Source organism: Ictidomys tridecemlineatus, chromosome 10 (genome assembly GCF_052094955.1).
Source record: "Ictidomys tridecemlineatus isolate mIctTri1 chromosome 10, mIctTri1.hap1, whole genome shotgun sequence".
In the NCBI taxonomy this organism is placed as follows: Eukaryota; Metazoa; Chordata; class Mammalia; order Rodentia; family Sciuridae; genus Ictidomys; species Ictidomys tridecemlineatus.
The window spans coordinates 76,433,585-76,454,638 of NC_135486.1; the positions used below are offsets into that span (position 1 = coordinate 76,433,585).

At 37.3% G+C, this 21,054-nt stretch overlaps 2 protein-coding genes across 7 annotated transcripts in view; one reads left to right on the plus strand and one right to left on the minus strand.

The window, feature by feature from the left end:
• Upf2 (UPF2 regulator of nonsense mediated mRNA decay) overlaps positions 1–12,102 on the minus strand; it is a 116,352-nt gene extending 104,250 nt beyond the window's left edge. For 2 of the 5 annotated variants that reach the window (XM_078023223.1, XM_078023224.1), the window contains exons 1-3: positions 12,080–12,101; positions 6,876–7,255; positions 3,243–4,022 (exon numbers count right to left, since the gene is read on the minus strand). In XM_078023223.1, the coding sequence (XP_077879349.1) occupies positions 3,243–4,022; positions 6,876–7,237 (1,142 nt within the window). In that variant the 5' untranslated portion in view covers positions 7,238–7,255; positions 12,080–12,101. Of the gene's footprint in view, positions 1–3,242; positions 4,023–6,875; positions 7,256–11,409; positions 11,554–11,920; positions 12,038–12,079 lie in introns of those variants that run through there. The other 3 variants (XM_005320276.4, XM_040276806.2, XM_078023225.1) reach the window with 3 other exon arrangements.
• A 359-nt stretch (positions 12,103–12,461) lies between these two features.
• The window catches only part of Dhtkd1 (dehydrogenase E1 and transketolase domain containing 1), a 57,894-nt gene continuing 49,301 nt past the window's right edge, over positions 12,462–21,054 (plus strand). For both annotated transcript variants that reach the window (XM_040277270.2, XM_040277268.2), the window contains exon 1: positions 12,462–13,152. The gene's annotated coding sequence lies outside the window, so the exon portion shown is untranslated. The remainder of the gene's footprint in view (positions 13,153–21,054) is intronic.

Consider the following 21,054-nt stretch of genomic DNA (forward strand, 5'->3'; position numbering starts at 1 on the left):
TTATCAACAATTTGAATAACAAATAAACAGAAGATATGCTTGTCAAAGCTTAAGGTCAGGGCTGGGGATGTGGCTCAAGCTCAAGCGGTAGCGTGCTCGCCTGGCATGCGTGCGACCCGGGTTCGATCCTCAGCACCACATACCAACAAAGATGTTGTGTCCGCCGAGAACTAAAAAATAAATATTAACAATTCTCTCTCTCTCTCTCTCCTCTCTCTCTCTCTTTAAAGAAAAAAAAAAAAGCTTAAGATCAGCAGATAGGTTCTCATATATTTATCTACATATTTAACACACATAAAATCAATATTCAAAATTATCTTTAAGTTAAAGTAGTATGCCAAAAGCATCTTTAAAGGTTTAAATTACATAAGTACATACTTCAGGTTAAAAAAGTATTAGTTCAAGATGAAGAAATAGCTTGATAGCAGTTCATTTGAGAGATCTGGCTTTAGTGAAAAAAAGCCTAATGAAAAGTCAAAAGAACAAAAGGATATTATAAAAGCCAAAGCAATTTTAGGTCACAGAAAAGCATGCATCAAAAACAAATGTCCTAAGGATAGTGGAGTACCTGGAAGTCCTGGAACAAACTGAAGAACTGTGGGTATTTAATACGGAAAACATGCTGGCAGTCTACAAATATCTAAGTTAATGTAATGGGAATAAAAGAAGATACATGTCCCACACGAGTGCTTATCAAACATCTGTGGTAAGGGACTGATTTTCCCCCAATCATTACAGATATTTTCATAAAATACAGAAAGAATATCATGGCAATAGAAAATTACTTTAATACTTCTAAATATTGACTCAGGGGCTGGGGATGTGGCTCAAGCGGTAACGCGCTCGCCTGGCGTGCGTGCGGCCCGGGTTCGATCCTCAGCACCACATACCAACAAAGATGTTGTGTCCGCCGAGAACTAAACAATAAATGTTAAAAATTCTCTCTCTCCCTCTCTCTCTCTCCCCCCCCACACTCTCTCTAAAAAAAAAAAAAAAAAAAAAAGATTTACTTTAAAAAAACAATAATAATAAATAAATAAATATTGACTCAGTATCTTATACTTAATTCATTGTGAACAAGTAAAAAAGTTCATGACTCTCACTTTAAGTAGCTTTATTCTATTTGTACCAGGAAGAAAAAAAAAAAAGAAACCTAAATTAAAATGAACCATTTTATGGGGAGTTCAATTTCAGCTTGATATAATAAAGAATTCAAAGCAAATGCATGTGTTCAACACTGGAATGGTTCAGAGAACACTGAGCTCCTTTGGGAGGTATTAAGAGGAATAACAATGTTAGATAAGATCCATTATGAATCTGTAAAGTATATTTCTGAATTGGAGAGGTGACCTGATTAAATCACTGTAGACTTTCTCTAAGATTCTGTGAGACCAAAAATAAATATACAAACACCCTTAAAGTAGCCAATAAAACTAATCACTTATTAGCATACTGACAAAGTAAAGAGTTGTGAATATATTAAATAGAGAGTATGGGAAAGAAGGCTGGGGTTATGGCTCAGAGGTAGAGCGCTTGCCTAGCATGTGTGAGGCACTGGGTTCAATCCTCAGCACCACGTGTAGTAAACAAAAAACATTGTGTCCACCTAAAACTAAAAAATATTTTTTTAAAAAGTATGGGAAAAGGGCTGGGATTGTGGCTCAGTGGTAGGGCATTCGCCTAGCATGGGTTCGATTCTCAGCACCACATAAAAATAAAGGTATTGTGTTGTGTCCATCTACACCTAAAAAATAAATATTTAAAAAATTAAATAAATAAATAAATAAAAGCTTAAATATGTGAGAACTATCAAAATTCCAAAATACAAGTCAAGGATAGAAATTCTTTTTTTGGTGGGGATACTAGGGATTGAATTTAGGGGCACTCAGCCACTGAGCGACAATTCCCAGCCCTATTTCGTATTTTATTTAGAGACATGGTCTCACTTAGTTGCTTATTGTCTTGCTTTTTGCTGAGGCTGGCTTTGAACTCATGATCCTTCTGCTTCAGCCTGCCAAACCACTGGGATGATAGGCATGTGCCACCATGCCCGATGAAGGTCTTGCTATGTTGTCCAGGCAGTCCTCAAACTGATGGGTTCAAGTGAACCTCTCAGCCTCCTGAGTAGCTGGGACTACAAGCATCTATTACCACATATATGGCCTTTTTTTTTTTTTTTTTAAAGAATCATTAATAACAACATTGTTTTCTTAAATTCTCATTGACATTTGGCCACCAGCTTTAACCACATAATTTCTGCATTTACATGACTCTGTTCTAACTATACCTCTACTGGCATATAGTTAGTATTGTTCTCTTCTAGCTAAGTCAATCATCTTCTAGTGGTAATTACTGACAGTCCCATTCTCCACTGCATGCTTTTGGAAACAGAAAAAGGTACTCCTCTCCCCCCATACTAATTTCTGATAAATAGTAATTCCAGGTTCTCAACCATGCAATTTAACTAGTTATATTCACCAAAAATATACTGCTATTACCTCCTTTCTGCAACCCCTCACCCCCGCTTCATAAAAGTTGATTCAATGTCCACAAATTATATCAACCTCTAGCTTGGTGACTCCTCCTTGCATTTTCAACTGAGTCTACAATATCTTGTCTAAATCAAAGTTAGCCCCTATCAGGTCTCTTCATCATTTACCACAGCCACAGCACACTATTCCTTTAGAATTTCAAATGGATGCCCCCAAGAAGAAGCCTCCTATAAAAGCATTTTATAGTTGCAAAGAGAATTTTTCACAGGTAATTTTATGCACTATTTCTCAAAATTCTGGTCCGAAATACCACTGCTAATGAATGACTCATTTCTTAAAAAGAGCAAGTAGCAGCAGTGACATTATCAACTTTAAGTATAAAACAATGAAAGCAAACCAGTTAGAGAGAGAACATCAAAACATACAAAAAATAGTAACAGGGAAGTTAAAGTGACAGAAAAAGAAAATTTACTCAATATTAAGGAAACTTTAAAAGTGCAGGAATAAAACATCGACAAAGCAAAAATTACCATCTACGCGCCAGATTTCTTTTAAAATCAGAAACAAAATCTATTGTCAATTTAAACATGAGTATTTAGCTGTTATATTTGGAAATTTTCCTGGAATGTTAAAAAATCACCTGTAAGGAGCCCTTTTCCATAAGTTCTTTCAGTAGCATGAAGACTTTAAACATTTTTAAGTATGAGCTCCAAAATAAATTCTCAATTCTGAGAAACATTTGAAAATCACCTGTTTTGTCTCTCAGTATTCTGGAGCTCCCTGTGGTCCCTTTTCAGGTGTTTGGTCAAAGACGTAAAGTACTCTTTTAAAAGATTCTGGAAAGGCTGTTGTTTCTCTGGACTAATTATCTCACTAGGAGGAAAACTCAAACTAAACTTCTCTGCAGCACTCTTTACTCTCCTTGGTACAAGTCCAGCAATATCATCTCCACAATGGCGACAGAAACTAATCACCACAGAAACATGAGTGTGGGATTCTCGATCAGCATTAATAATATTCTTTAGCTGTTCATAGATTAAGGAAAGACCTTCCTTGTCAGTGAAAATCCCAACTATCGTCAGTTCTGCTATGAAACGCAAATCAGTTCTCAGCTTGGTTATGTTGGGTGTTTTCTCCTCTTTCCTTGCTTCGAAGTGTTTTTTCCAGACCTGAAGAAGTGAGGGGGCAAAGTCGGCATAACGCTGGTGAAACAGAGAACACAGGTGCACAGCACAGTTCACATCAGAGATTTTTAGTTTGGCTTCCACAATGGAAGCTACAGCTTCAGCAATGTATTTGCTTAAATTTAGGCCATTAAAATCATGGGACAAGGAGTCTCTCTGTTGTTCCGTAATAGTTTTTAGTTTCTTGACAAAAGCAGTATTTTTCTTCAAACTCGAGTCTAGGCGGCTAAAGAAATTTTCCTCTGGTCGGTTGTCTGGAGCATTTTGGTTTTTGCTACGGAGTTCCTTTCTTAATTGATGCCGTTCCCAAGCCTCCTGATGAAGCTGAAGGGATTCTTCTTTTTCTCTATATAAAAAACAAAAACATAAGTAAATATATATTTCAAAGCATCATTGATAAAGCCCATAAGAATAAACACCAATGAAATGGTAATCATGTAAGTGTAATATCAGAATCCAAGAGGAACAAAAAACAAATTGACTTTTAATTACTTTTTAAGACATTTTATTAATGACTTAACACAAATAGAGAGCTCAATATTGCTGATTAATACTTCATGTGAGTACAGCAAAAGATTGAAAACGACTAGATCAAAATTTTTAAATGTGGGTTGTGGTGAGACTCAGTGGTGGAGTGCTTACTAATGTGCGTAAGATCCTGGGTGAAATCCCCAGCACTACAAAAAAACAACAAAAACAAAATTAAAAATCAGTCTGCCCATATGAAAAATAAAATATGCTCATGAAGGATATAAAATGTAAAGCAAGAAAAACATGGGATAAATACAGAAAAAAACTGTCCACAAAAAATATTTCAACAAACAATCATTATAGGGCTAGGCTTAGTGATAAGAGTGCTTGCCTGGAATGCATGAGCCCTATGTTTGATCTCCAATATGGGGGGGGGGGGATTAAGCATTTTAAGAAAATTTATTTAAAATGTTTTGCAAGAAAAAAAAAATTCTTTTTTTCTTTTTTGAGGTACTAACAATTGAATCCGGAGCCTCTCAAAAGCTAGGGCAAGTGCTCTACCCCAGTATAAAAAACTGTTTTGAAATACTAGATACTTTTTTCCATACTGAGCATTAATGAAACTTTCAAGAAAGCACTTGCTAAAAATTCAACCATAATTTTAAAAATCTGGAAAAGAATGAAAACTATCAGTTAAAAGCCCTTTAATAGAAAGTGAATAAACTCAAATTATCCTAAAAACAATGGCTAAACATAGATACATCCACCTTTCCACTGAAGAGATGAAACTAGTTTAGACTGCAGATGTAATAAAATAATTTGAGCAGGGTTGAGAGGAGAAGAAAAATCTGACTTTAAGAGTCTGTGAGGGGGCTGGGGATGTGGCTCAAGCGGTGGCGCGCTTGCCTGGCATGCGTGCGGCCCAGGGTTCGATCCTCAGCACCACATACAAACAAAGATGTTGTGTCTGCCGAGAACTAAAAAATAAATATTATTCTCTCTCTCTCTCTCTCTCTCAAAAAAAAAAAAAAAAAAAAAGAGTCTGTGAGGGGGCTGGGATTCTGGCTCAGTGGTAGAGCGCTTGCCTAGCACAGGCGGGATCCTCGGCACCACATAAAAATAAAAAAGGCATTGTGTTGTGCCCACCTACACCTAAAAAATAGACACAGGGTATGATCCTCAGCCCCACATAAATGTAAAATAAAGATATTGTATCCACCTAAAACTTAAGAATAAATATTAAAAAAAAGAGTCTGTGATACCAGAATATATAATTTTGAAATATAAATCTATAGGCCTGGGGTTGTAGTTCAGTGATAGAGCACTTGTCTAGTATGTGGAGGCACTGGGTTCAATCCTCAGCACCACATAAAAACAAATAAATAAAAATTAAGAATGTTTGGAGCATAATATTCCCTTTAAAATCATATATATAGGGCTGGGGATGTGGCTCAAGCCGGTAGCGCGCTCGCCTGGCATGCGTGCTGCCCAGGGTCGATCCTCAGCACCACATACAAACAAAGATGTGGTGTCCGCCAAAAACTGAAAAATAAATATTAAAAAATTCTCTTTTTCTCTCTCTCTTTAAAAATAAAAATGCTAAAACACAAAAAAAATATATAAATCTACAAAAAAAAATTTATATCATCTTTTTTAGATAATCATTCCCGACTTACTCTATAATTCTATGATTTTTCTACCAAAAAACTCTACTGTTAACAGAAAGGATGTGTCCACCACTGGGAACAGGAACATTTAAGTATTTTTTGGAAAGTTTCTAGCCAAATACAAGCTTAGTAATGAAAGTACATCTTAATAATGTATAATCATTATGTATTTGAATTAGATAATTCTTTTTTTATGTGTATTGAAAACACTTAAAATTTATAAAGAATTCTTTACAAGTAAAATAATATAATACTTAAAATTATGGCATGAGGAAAATTAGGCAATTGCTGATCCTGAGTAGATAGAGGGGCTGGTTCATGCCATTCTGTTTCCAAATATTTGAAGTTTTCCCAATAAAAAGTAGTGTTTTTGTTTTTAAAGTATTTTAATGAGAAAGGGAGAAAATGTTATTGTAAAACTAAATATGAGGGTTAGGAATTTGGCTCAGTGGTATATACCCCTGAGTTCAATCCCTGGTACCCACCCTCTCCCCAAAAAAAGAACATGAATTTTTTTTTTTTTTTTTTTAGTTTTCGGTGGACACAACATCTTTGTTTGTATGCGGTGCTGAGGATCAAACCCGGACCGCATGCATGGCAGGCGAGCGGGCTAACGCTTGAGCCACATCCCCAGCCCTGAATTTATTATTTTTTAAAAAGAAAATTAAAATAATAAACATGAAACTCTCAGGGTTGCAAATACTGCAAAATGTGGTTACTACTACTGCCTACCACACCTAAACTTCATGAAAAAGAGATACTAAAAAAATCTGGCGAAAAGGGTAGCTGATTAATAGAGTATTATCATACAATGAAAAGAAAATTTTCAAAAAAAATAAATAATCCAGATTACCATAGACCTCGTAAACTATTAAACATGACTACTATTACTTAAACTAAATAATTAAAGGACTTTAACCAAGGGTGGAACTAAGAGAACAAGTTAATATACTCATAAACCTCAAAGGGGTGTACCTAGTCAGTTTTATTTCAAATAATCATTTTTCTCCAAAATAATCCAATCTTCCTATTCCATCACATTAATGATTAGATTTTCTTACTTCAATTGAGCAGCTTCTTCTTCTTGCTGACGTTTTGCCTGCTCTTCTTGCTTTTTTCTTTCTTCCTCTTCATGTTTCTTTTTTTCTTCTTCCTCTTTTTTCTTCAATTCTTCCTCTGCCTTCACCTTTTCCTCTTCTTTTTTCTTGCGTTCCTTGTCTTCCTTTTTTCTCTTATCTTCTTCCAGTTTCTTCTTTTTGTCTTCAGGGACCTTACTGACCTCCTTCTTGGCAGTGATCTTGAGATCCTCTTTTGGTTTCTCCTTGCTGCACACTGGCCGTCTTTCACTGCAGTCTTTTTCCTTGTTGTTTAATAAAGATTCTTTTTCTTCCATACTTGCTGATTTTTTACGCTCAGCTGGCATTATGTGACCCAGGACAATCTGTAAGAGTAGAAGAAAGTGAGTACTACAAATACAATTAATTTTATTTAGTGATGTGATGCTATTTTTTAAACAAAACATATTAATGAAGGTTGGTAATTGTGAGATTAAATAAAAGCATGCAAAATGACTAGTATTTCTGTGATAATAAACACTGATCTCATTTCACAGTCTATCATTATTAGTTATGCCTATTTCCAATTATTTTTTAAACTTTTTAATTAGAGAAAAATTCAAACATAAAAGTGACAGCACAGTATAAAGAACTTCCCTGTACCAATTACCCAGATTCAACCATTATCCACTCCAAAACAGTGTCTCAATTAATTGTGAATACAGGTATTAAGTGTCCTTGAGGGCAAAATCACCAATCACTAAACTGGCCACATGTGGCTACTTAAGTATAAATTAGTTAAAATTAAATAAAACTTGAACTTCAGTCACCAGCCATATTTCAAATGCTCAATTTCACACAACTGGTGACTACAACATACGACAGTACAGATATAGAATATTTCTAGCATGATGAAAATTTCTATTGGACAGCACTAGTCTACAAATGTAGGCCAACACTGGAAAGAACAAACACTGGAACAAAAAAAAAAAAACTATTTCCTGAGGCTAGGGACATAGCTCAATAGGTAGAGTGTTTGCCTTGCATGCACAAGGCCCTGGGTTCAATCCCCAGCAACACCAAAAAAAAACAAAAAAAACAAAAAAAAACAGTATTTCCCAGCAAAATTCAGGATTTGTCATTTCTAAAAATATTTATCTACTCAGATCTAGTTTTCTAATATGATTTGTTTTATGGACAGTATTCATGTTTTAATTCTTAAATTACCTGAAGGTTTTATACAAGAAAATAATATTTCTGCCAAAGTATATACATAGCATTCTTAAATAATTTCAAATGCAGGCTTTAAACTATACCAATAAGATTTGCAGTAATAAATATTTTATAAAGAGGATTTACTTCTCCCAGTAACAACAACAAAAAAGTATTATCAAAGAAAACAACATGGGCCAGCAGAAGTAACTTTTGTAAGACACAGTAGTTTAGTGGCCACAGTCTGCACCTTCTCTCAGTCTTCTCTTTTTCCTCCTTTACTTTCTTATTCTCCTGCATTTCCATGTTCTATGATTATTTTGACATGACCCAAAAGCTCGTATTAAGTCCACTGGTAGAACTCAGAACAAATAACAGCTGTTACTCCTGTTTAAACAATCACTACTAAAATAAAACATGTAACTATTATTTATGGTCAAGACAACACTAGCATTTACTAATGGAAGGGTAATTATCAGTTCTTACACATCTTCAATTAAATACCCATCTTTAATGTGAAAATATCATACCCTAAAAATAAGCACTTTCAAACAATTTAACACTAACAGCTACTCATTGGTACCATATTAAACATTTTATGTATATTTCTTCAATCAATACTAAAATCTTTATGAGATGGCTATTGTTTTCTCTATCTTATAAATTAGTAAACTGAGACTTGACCAAGTAATTTGACCAAGGCCTTCACAGCTGGTGACAGAGCTGGAATCTGAACCCATACTCTTAACAAAAGTTAAGAACACTGAGAATACCAAATTGTGAGATGGAAGACTTGATCATAGATGCTGACTATGACAAATCATAGAATTATGAATCTTAAACATAGGAAGAGTCCCTGATAGTGATTAGGCAGTTATTTATATGTTTTCAATTCCTGGCTGACTCCAGACAAGTATGAAGTATATAGCACAACTTTATTTAGGGATAACAGTGATTATGTCAAAAAACAAAACAGGATAATGTTTACATAGAATTTGGTTGTGTTTTATTGTTATTGTTTTTACAATACTGGTGATTGAACCTAGGGGTCCTCTACTACATCCGCACCCCACCCCTTTTTTGAGACTGAGTCTAAATTACCAAGGCCTCAAATTTAGGGTCCTCCTGCTTCAGCCTCCAGAGTCTCAGGGATTACAAGTGTGTAACACCATGCCTGGCTAGAATTTGTATTTTCTGATGTAAAACATCAACAAATGACATTCTAGGGCTATAAGAAACCACAATTCTCAATTTTAAAAAATGGCATTAGAATTTATACTTATGCTTAATTTAAAAAGATAAAATTAAATCAGAAATTCTTCTAACAACATTAAGAAATTCACTTGATACCTGGCAAGTTCTTAAAGAATCATCTATTAGTTCCCAAATTTTTGTGACTCTACAATATTCATTTATTTAATAAGTTCTAAATACCTACAAGTTCTAGAAGTCATTCACAAATTAAGATATATCCTGCTCTAGAATATGATAGAACAGATTCCCTGTTAAGACTCTTTAAGTCTTGGTACAGGCATCTCCTTTGAATTACGCCATTCTTATATTAAAAACATACTTCTAAAGTACACTTGGAACTAAATTTCAGTGAACAAAATATGACAAAAATCTAAAGGTTTGGGCTGGGGTTGTGGTTCAGTGCTAGAGCACTTGCCTAGCACATGTGAGGCACTGGGCTCGATTCTCAGTACCACATATAAATAAATAAAAATCCATTGACAACTAAACAACTTAAAAAAAAAAAAAACCTAAAGATTTATATACAGGCAGCAATGCAACTTCTGAAAATAGCATGCATGCACTTTAAAGTCAAGACTTTAAATTTGAATCTCAACTCTGAAACCTGCTAACTATAGAAACTGGGCAACTTATCCAATAATTCTAGTCATTTATCAATAAAATGGAGATAATGCTATTTACCTTAAAAAGTTTTTAAATTTCTAGTACAGCAGCTAGCACGAAGAGGCCATTTTCAATTCTCTTTCACAGAGGTCACAGAAAAGTCCATCAAAAGATGAGAAACTTTTCAACTTATGACTAACTGAATTTTATCTACTCCAACTCTTAATTTTTATATTGAGGAAGCAGCAACTGACTTAGTGGCTGCCCAGTGCTCTTTACCATTATATTGGCTGCCTGTAAGATTTTTTTTTAAATGATTCAGATCAGTACACATTTGTATTATGTTAACTTAAAAAAAAATTAAACTGGGCATTAATTTATATTTTTAAAAATTCTAAAATTTATTTTAATAAATTCAAGCTCTGCTTAGCAGCTAAATATTTCTTCAAGCGTTTCCAAAAGTTTTTCTCATAAAAAACTAGAACTTTAGATAGATTCTATCTCAAAATCAAGATAAAAGTTAGTGATCTTTTAATCGAGTTAATGATCTGCTCTCACAAACTATTTTACTGAATACAACTATATTCAGACAGCCCTTAAAAGGAAACCAAACTTCAAAAACCACCTTTCTAGCTCCTAAAATAGTGCCCTGGCACTGGCTGTATATTTTATTTGGTTTTCTAAATATACCCTGAACTTCCAAAAGAAAGTAAAACTACTTTACTGATAAAATAGATACCACTTGAGTGTACTGGGAGAGAGAGGGCAGAGAAAAGTGGTGTCTCCCTTTTAAAGATATTCCTTTGTAAAGTACCATATGGACTATGTATGAAATCACAATCAGACTGCTCTGAAAATACTTGAGTGAGAAAATACTGTTTTACCTTTTAATTCTGTGTTATTCAAAGTGTTCTAAGGGCAGAAGAGCACAGAGGTGGTATCTCCCAATCTCTGATTTTATTCTTTTAAAAAAAAAAAAAAGTCCTAATACATCAAGTGACATTAAAAATCTTTAGAATTTCACCAGAGTTCAAAAACGGTTTTCCTGATGATTCGTCCAATTTTTATGAACACCTAAAAAACTATAATGAGAAGAGTAACACCTTTACTTGGTTGGATGCATCACTTGTACAGGTTATTTAAGAATAATAGTTGAAGGTCCGGTCACTCCAAACCTCCAAAGGTCCCGTGTACCCCTAAACCTGGCAGGGGACTCTGCCAACCTGGAGACCCAAAACTCTGCGATCATTTCCTTAGTCCCACAATACTAGCCAGAGAGAACTGGAGCCATGGAGTAAAGGTGAGGCGAGGAATCAACCAGCCTGCGATTAAAAGGAAGTCAACGAAGCAGCTCATGGCCACCAGCCCCAAGTATACCCCAAGTCCCTTCCCCTCCACACGCCTCTCCCACGGATCCCCGCTCTGGCTCACTACACCTAACGCGCTTCCCCGCCACAACTCCCCTTCCTACCGAGATCCAGTCACCTTCGCGTGCCATCCTCGCCCGACCCAAGCTTCGCGCCCCACACTCCCTCACTACCGCAGACTCCCTGGCAGGTCTCGCTTCTCCACAGCCTCCCACACGCACTCTCCCCACGTCCTTCCCTCGCGACTCCCAGAGAGCTTTCCCCAACCTCCCCCTCGCTCTACTCCACGCCCCCAAACACCTTCGCCCCGCCACAGCAAGCTCCCCGCCTCCAGCCCCGAGGCCCGGCCCAGGCGTGAGGGACAGGCACCTCCTCCATCGCCCCTCACGCCTGCCGGGGCCGCGGAGCTCCCGCGTTGAAGAGAACCTCGGGGAAAGAGGTCTGAGGAAGGCGACGCCGGACCCGCGGTGCCTCTACAGCTCGCCGCCCCCGGAGAGCTGGGGTGCCGAGTCGCCTCTTGGGTCCCTCAGGAAGTAGGAGTCCAGGCCGGTGTCCTCCAGCCCCGCTCCCTCCCGATCGTTGGAGCGGAGAGGAAGGAGGGTCCCTGGGACTCACCTCGAGCCTGTTGTCAACATTAGCCCCGGGTTTCCCAGCACCAACTCCAGCACTCGGGCTCTCCCCTCCCCTCCCCCCACCTATCTCACAGCCGAGGGCCCGCCTTCCCTCCGCTCCCCCTCCTCCCTCCGCCCGCCGGCCCTCCCGCCCGCCACTCACCAGCGCGGCCGGGCTGCGAGTGGGGGCGGGGCGCAGGGAAGTGGAAAGGAAGAAGCTATCTGTGTTATTGCCAGATAGAAAACAGCCCAGATCACTCATTCTCCTGCTTGTCGAGGTCCTCAACTTAGCTCTAGTATGGAATATGTGGAGCAAGGTCTCAAAAATTCGCTATTCCCTTAAGAGTTACTTCAGATCGCCTACTCAAAGCGAATTTTTCAATCAGGCAGTATATAGGACAGCCGATATCTGCACCTCCAGCCAGGGCCCCAGCAGAAGGGAGGAGTGTTCCAAGGACCGGAGGCAGGAAGTGGATTGGTCGCCAGGAAAGGGAAAGCGCCTGAATTGGAGATGCGCAAGCGCAGGCACTTCGCAGGTGGCGGGGAGTAGCGAGAATGAGGCGGGGCTAGGTTAACAGGAGGCCTGGATGAGCGATGGAATAGCAGAATTACGGAGCGCTGATCAGGACAAGTTTGGTCACGTGATTCTCATAGGAGTATGCCGATGCGAACCGTAAGGTGGAGGTTCAAGAAGGGACAGTTTGATTGGACTAATTCAAGGGGAGAGGTTTGAAGATTTAGGAAATTGGGGCAGGTGGGGAAGGTAGAAATTGCTAAAATATGAGTCTAGATTGATGAGTGCCCTAAATGTCTCCGAAAGTCCCGTAGGGGAATTTCTAGAAGCAGCTTCAGGTGTTCTACCTAAAAGTAAAATGAAGAAAAAATTGAAGTACCTTGTGTTCTAGCAAGCGAATTTTAAAAATTACAACGAACTCACTCGTTAAAAAAATAAGGTTAGTTTTGTTTCCCGAATGCGAACCAAAGTCAACTTTTTAAGACGGTTATCAGCTGCTCCACGCTACACACTTCCTGTTCGGTTGCTGAAATTGTGCATCTGAAACACTGTTAAGATTTGTCAGCATAATTTGATTGGATGAAGTTACTGGTTGGCTTTGGTTGGTCCAAAGCCAAAAGAACAAAGGTACAAAACTAGTCTTGATTCTTGCTTGACATGGGGCGCCACACCGGATAACCAAGCCCAGAAAATGAGCTGCTACACAACCTCAAATACTTGAGGTAGGTCTAGATTCCCTTTTATTCAGCCTTTGTTTCTGCCTCTATTTACTGTTTTATGTCCCATGTGTTCTTAGCTTGCAAATGACCCCCTCAAACTGAGTGTTGGCGCTTGGGCTGGGGGTTATCACTAGATCAGGCATTTCAAGGGTCGCAAAAGAGAGAAAGATGAACACTAATATATATCATGGATAAATAATTAAGATAACTGTTCAAAAACACCAAACCTGTGACAGCCACCCAAAATTCTCTTCAAAGTTTCCTTATGTTGTGTAACTACTTTAAGTGGGTTTACTTCACTGTTAGTAAATTCTTATCCTAAATCAAGTCAACATTTGCCTTTCATTAGATGTTAAAAACAAATTATGTGAATGGAGGAATCAAAAGAGAGGAAGAGGGGGCTGAAGATGTAAGTCACTACTAGAATGCTAATTTGCAAGGCCTGGGTTAGATCCCCTCTGCTGCAAAAACACATATTCACAAGAAGGTCTTAGTTACTCAACTAGAGATATCAAATAGACAGTTGGAGTATGGGGGAGCTTTGTCCTACAGATGAAAATTAGAGCATCATCCACATAAGTAATGCAGATGATACTTGACATATGATGGAGGTACAGCCTTATAAACATATTATAAATTGAATATAAGTCAAAAATGTATTTAATATATTTAACATACCAAACATCCTAACACAGCAACAAAGTACACTACTAGTGTTCCCCCTTCTTACCAAGTGACTAATGGAGCTGCCACAGCCCAGCAATACTAATACATTGGGTTTTGCTGCCCAGAGAAAAGATCAAAATTAGAAACATGTTTCTATTGACAGTTCTATTCATGGCATTGTAAAGTCAAAAAATCACATATTAAAGCATAGGAAGTTGAGGCCCATTTGCATCTACAGCATTAAGAATAGGTAAGATCACCAAAGAAAATATATCAGGAAAAGGCCAAGAACTAAACCCTGAGAACCTTTTTATTTAGGGAAGTCAGGTCTCTAAACAGGAGAATGAATGAGGAAAAGGAAAACCAGGAGAGTGTGATAGTTCAGAAGCCAAGGAAAATTAACACCATAGGGACCAATAGTGACCTTACAAAATGCAGGTCATTGAAGTAGGGCCAGGTTGGAGTAGCTGAAGACTTGAGTTGGAGATGAAAAAAGATATTTCAGAAATTGTATCAAGAAGAGCAGCAGAAAAATACAACTGTAGAAAAATGTGAAGTGAGGGTGGACTTTTATTTATTTATTTTTTCTTTTAGGATTTTGATTTTTATCTTTTAAATGAGATGTATGTAGAAAATGTTTTCTAATGGTAATGATTCAATGGAGAGAGAAATATTGATGATGTAGGAGACAGCAAAAAGACCACTATAGTAGCAAAGTCTTTGTGGTGGCAAGAAGGTATGGAATTTTAAGTACAAGCAGAAAGAATGCCTTTGGTAGAGGCACGGACATTTCTACATTGTATTAAGACAGTGATGATGGGCATGTATACAATCTGGTTTGTAAATTAGGAGGGGGTCTAGGAAGGATATTTTTCATGATAACTCCTATTTTTTGGTGAAATTCGAGACACAGTCATTAGCTAAGAGGTGAGGGAGAGAATGGAGAAGGTTTGAAAAGAGAGGAGAAAACATGAGACACTTTGAAGAGTAGTGAGATCTCTGCTGAGAAGCTATTTGAGCTTTGTGATCATGATTTTGAAGTAAAACATCCAGTTTGCATGAATCTGTTTCTCCAAAAGGGTTTGATGGTTTTTCCATGAGAGAGGAGTAATATGACACAAGTCTGTAATCCCAGCAGCTCTGAAGGCCAAGACAGGAGGATGGTAAATTTGAGGCTAGCCTCTACAACTCAGCAAGACCCTGCCTCAAAATAAGAAATAAGTAGTAATAATAAAGAACTAGGCTAGAGTGCCTGTGGGTTCAATCCCCAGTACTTAAGGAAAAGGGGAGGGGGGAGAAGGCAGTAAGGGAATTGAGGGTGTTTGCCAGAGAGTGATTAGAATGAAGAACTATGGGATCTAAACTCGGTGTGAAAGGAAGAAAAGGGAAATGAGGAATGTGTGAGAGTGTGGATTGGAGTAGTGGATGACAGTAGTGAAAGTTGCAAAGAAGATAGAAAGTAGCCCTAAACCTTAGTCAATTAACACAAACACACTAGGAGAGGAGAATGTGCTTGATCCTGAGGAGCTGCAATAGTTGTGATTTTTTTTTGGGGGGGGGGTACCAAGAATTGAACCCAGGGGCCCCCCTTTTTTTTTTTTTTTTGTACTTCATTAGAGACAGGGTCTTGCTTAGTTGTGTAGGGCAACTAGGAGATATTTTAATCCATATATTAGGAATCTGTGCCAAGACAATGAACTTCAAAATGAAGACTGAAAAGAAAGTGAAGAGGTTTCTCATTTATTGTAATGAATATTGACAGAGGTTTGCAGATAAAATCATCGGTTCTTGGGCTGGGGATGTGGCTCAAGCTTTGCGTGCTCACCTGGCATGCGTGCGGCCCGGGTTCGATCCTTAGCACCACATACAAACAAAAATGTTGTGTCTGCCAAAAACTGAAAAATAAATATTGAAATTATCTTTCTTTCTCTCTCTCTCTCTCTCTCTCTCTCTCTCTCTCTCTCTCTCTATATATATATATATATATATATATATATATATATATATATAAATAAGTAAAATCATCGGTTCTCATTTCTGGTTTCACTTTTTGCCCAACAGAATAGCTAGTCTCAGTATTCTTTGGGAGAAGTTAATGGGTAAGTAGTGAAAAGCTAACTCTGCCATCTAATTGGTCTTTATTATTGAATTTCCACCTATGTTTCTGAGTCCCTGCTCTGGTATGTCTGTAATGAAAATTATAAAATTCAATATATACTTCAAACCTAAAATGTCCAAAATTGAACTTAACACTCATCCCCCACCCTACCTTTTTATATTTTTTTAGTTTTTTCATTCTAATTTGTTATATGTGACAATAGAATGCGTTGCAATTCATATTACACATATAGAGCACAATTTTTCATATCTCTAGTTGTATACAAAGTATATTCACACCATTCGTGTCTTCATACATGTACTTTGGATAATGATGTCCATCTCATTCCACCATCATTTCTAACCCCATACCCACTCCATTCCCTTCCCGCCCTTTTGCCCTATCTAGAGTTTGTCTATTCCTCCCATGCTCCCCCTCCCTACCCCACTATGAATCAGCCTCCTTTTATCAGAGAAGACATTTGGCATTTATTTTTGGGGGATTGGCCAACTTCAGTTAGCATTATATTCTTAAACTCTGCCCATTTACCTGCAAATGCCATGATTTTATTCTCTTTTATTGATGAGTAATATTCCATTGTGTATATGTACCACATTTTTTTAATCCATTCATCTACTGGAGGGCCCTTATTATATTCTTTTAGTTATTGAAGCCAGAGTTCCCTCTCCTCATCCCTTGTCCAAATGCTGTCAATATGTCTTTTTTTTTTTTTTTTTTTTTTTTTTTTTAAAGAGAGAGTGAGAGAGAGGGGGACAGAGAGAGAGAGAGAATTTTAACATTTATTTATTTTTTCTTAGTTCTTGGCGGACACAACATCTTTGTTGGTATGTGGTGCTGCTGAGGATCAAACCCGGGCCGCACGCATGCTAGGCGAGCGCGCTACCGCTTGAGCCACATCCCCAGCCCCTGTCAATATGTCTTAAAAGGACCTTGACTGGGTCCTCTTTTTTATCTACTGCTGCAACCTTAATTCAACCCATGTCAACTCACTCCTGCTATTGCCAACCATCTCTTGATTTCTCTCCGTGCTGCATCTAATCTTGCCTCCTACTCACTTTAGAGAGTATTGTTTGGAACACAAATCAGATTGTTTCTCTTCCTTACTAACAACTCTTCTATGGCATTGATCTCCAGACTTCTTTGCTCTCATATCCCTGTAGGGGGATGGGAGGAAGGCATGCACTTCCAACCAATATGGTATGTTCAGATAGAAATGATGTGTGTATATATAGTACTACACAAATGTATACCTTATAATATCCCAAAATAAAAAAGATAACAATAAATAAAACAGAAGTTCTAATACTTTTGCCTAACTGGATCATCTTGAGTTTCCCTTTTTTCCTTTTTTTTTTTTGTAGTTGTAGATGGACAGCATGCCTTTATTTATTGGTTTCACTTTTATGTGGTGCTAAGGATCCAACCGCTACTGAGCTTCAGCTACAGCCCTTGAGTTTCTCTTTCTGCCAAGCCCTTTTGGAAGCCACTGACTTATAGGGTACTACTCAGTTCTTAGCACAAAAGTTTTTATCCATGGGCTCTTTTATGTACACATAGTCTCATTCCCTACTACTTCCCTGCATATCTAAATTCCAACCATAACAGATAGCCTGCATGTACTGGACTGCATGTGTGCATATCATGACTGCCAAGAATTTGCTTTCTCCTATGACCATTTCCAGACCAGTTAGGTTAAGGATTATTTACTAGAGGAAGTCATTTTTTATCACCACCATTTCACATATCAAATGATGTCCCCATAACAGCCTCTCTTCAGCATATTATAACTTTTATTATGCTTCATTAGAACAATTTGTATATTTTTCCCATAAAACTGTAAACTTCTTAATTAATATAATGAGTAGAATTCTTAAAACTCAGCCATGCTTGCATTCCTGAAATAAATCTCACAAACTGTATTATAAATGAGTTTTTTTTTTTAACTATAAACTTCTCCAGGCTATGATTTGTATTTCATTGATCTTTGTGTCCTATGGCCAAAGGGCACTTAATAAAATATTGATGGATTAATAAGTGAATGAATGCTTTCTTGGTAAAGATACTTAAGCAGACATGTATAAGAGGAAATTGTAGCCTGGAGTTTCATATATATTTACCAAGCAATATATCAACTCTTAACAAACCAAATATAGGATTTCAGAACTGTTTTAAAGCTAACTCAACTTTTTAGTGAGTATTGAATGGAAATATCTTAGTATATGTCAGGCATTAATCCACCTAATAAATTATATTGTTGGTGCTATTTCTGTTTTTACAGAGGGACAAAACTAAGCATAGTTAAATAATGTGTTCAAGATCAAACAGCTACTGAATAGAATCTCAGTTCAGGTCTCTGTGATGCCAAAGTTCATGCTCTTATGTAATACTTCCTGCCTTCTCTGTTCTAGGATTTTCCCCACCTGATACGACCAAGTACCACACAAATTATAATATATATATCCCTGTGGATACAATGAGGACTAAGAAGAGACCTGATTATATAATCTACTTCTACCAAGACCAATGCATATGATAAAATGAGAATATTTGCTTGGGGCTGGGGGCATAGCTTCATGGTAGAGTGCTTACCTAGTGTGCTGAAGGTCCTGCGCTTCAATCCCCAACATTGCAAAAGGAAAAAAATGTTTAAAAGAATGATTGCTTGGGTGAGACCAGTGTATTGCCAAATCCACACCCATGATAATGCAAAGAAAAGAAGGTGAAGCTGGGGAGCAAAGACCTACTGTAGAGTCTTAGAGCCATAGCACAGGCAACATGGAAGAACGGGGCAAGTCATTAGAAACTCTCTGTGAGCAGATGCCTCATTTTAAAAATGAGTAAAGGTTACATTTCAGAATTTCAAACTTTCTGATTTCCAGACATTTACCATTGTTTCCAAATGTTTCAGAATCCATGTACAAAATTGGTTGCCTTCATAATTCAGAAATATAATGTCACATTGATAAATAGAGGTGAAAGAAAAAAGTTATAATACATTCTAACATGTTTCTTCTGAAAGGTACTACACCACAGACAGAATAACATATTAAACTTGCCTCACTTTTCCCTGGAGGCTGTAGGAAGGAACATTGCATTGGTTCCTGTTTTATGACAGACTCATCCAAACAGATGTCACTTTTTTTTTTCAGAAGTCATCAAACTGAGTTTATTCACATTGTCTATTATATGAGAAAAAGACATATAATGTAAACGAAAATAGGCAACAAGATCAAGCAAACAGGTTTTTTTTTTTTTTTAAAGAGAGAATGAGAGAGGAGAGAGAGAATTTTTAATATTTATTTTTTAGTTCTCGGCAGACACAACATCTTTGTTGGTATGTGGTGCTGAGGATCGAACCCGGGCTGCACGCATGCCAGGCGAGCGCGCTACCGCTTGAGCCACATCCCCAGCCCACAAACAGGTTTCTAACTAAAACTCAAAGTAGTTACTTATGGACCTTAGACTAATGTGAATCTTTTGGTATGTCAATCTTCAAATAAAGTTTATGAAGTATTGCCTTAATTATGAAAGAGATTAGAATTCTAATTTTCTAGTTTTTATCCAATCACCACAGATGTTACTTTTGTAACATTCAACAATCATTATCAGTTTAATAATAATAGTAAGCTGGGGCTGGGATTGTGGCTCAGTGGTAGAGCGCTCGCCTAGCACAGGCAGGCCCCGGGTTCAATTCTCAGCACCACATAAAAATAAAGGCATTGTGTTGTTTCCATCTACGCCTAAAAAATAAATATTAAAAAAAAAGAGTTAAAAAAATAACAATAATAGTAAGCTAATAACAATAGCTATTATCTTTTGGGTACTCTGTGGCAGTTATATACATTCCTTCTCTCTTCATTTAAAACATCCCCATAATAATAGTTAGCATTGTTTATTTACTATGTGTAAGACAATACTATACTTTTAATGTGCATTATTATTTAATCTTTACATTAAACCTTTTTTGTTTGTTTTGGTTTTTTAGAATTTCAATATTTATTTGTTAGTATTTGGCGGACACAACATCTTTGTTTGTATGTGGTGCTGGGATCGAACCCTGGCCGCACACATGCCAGGTGAGCATGCTACCGCTTGAGCCACATCCCCAGCCCCAGCATTAAATATTTTTTGAAGATAATGATTATTAAGCCCATTTTACTGATGAGAAAAATGAGTAGAGAAGTTGGAAAATCTGTTCAAAGTCCCTACTAATGAGAGTGGCAAAACCAAAATTAAGAAATCAGGTCATTTAGAATAGAAGTTACCTACCCACAATCCTATGCTAGCTTTCTGTAAGTTAGGCATGATTATTTCCATCTCAGAGCTGAAAACTAAGAGGTGATCCAAGGTCACATATCCCGTAACTAGCAAAACTAGAATTTGAACCTGGATATTTTCTCTGCAAAAGCTCCATTTCTTCAAAAATTCTATAGCTATTTCTTATTCTCCTTTATTGGAACTCCTTACCCCCAGCTTCTAAGCTTTTGAATTGTTCAGCATTTTAAGCTGTTGGATATCAATACCTCTAATAGCACAAATGAAAGAAGAGTCTCATTCATATCTAGGACCTCAATGACATCTACACATTGAAAAATGTCAAAATTTTCTTCTCTAATCCCTGCCATTCCTCTGAACTCCAGAGGGGTGTGTTCAACCACCCAATTGATAGATCTGCTACTTCACATATAGCTCAATAGCCAAAATGAGTTTTGTTTTCCAAGTTCACTCCTCATGCACAGTTCCCATTGTGTTCAATGGCTTCTATTCAGGCTCTCCAGAAGCAAAGCAAGGAAGGAGGCAAGAGGATGGGTCACTTGTCTGAAGGACATTTTCCAACGGAACAACATCCACAATAATGTGTAAAGACAATATATTGGCATGATAGTTATTATAACTATGATAAAGTTAGAGAAGACAAAATGAAAACTGACAGAAGATGCTTTAAAAAAAGTGGTAGTTTTATACTTCCTCTTTCACTAATTTTTTTTTTAAAGATTGAGAGAGAGAGAATTTTTTAATATTTATTTTTTAGTTTTTGGCGGACACAACATCTTTCTTTGTATGTGGTACATGAGGATCGAACCCGGGCCGCACGCATGCCAGGCGAGCGTGCTACCGCT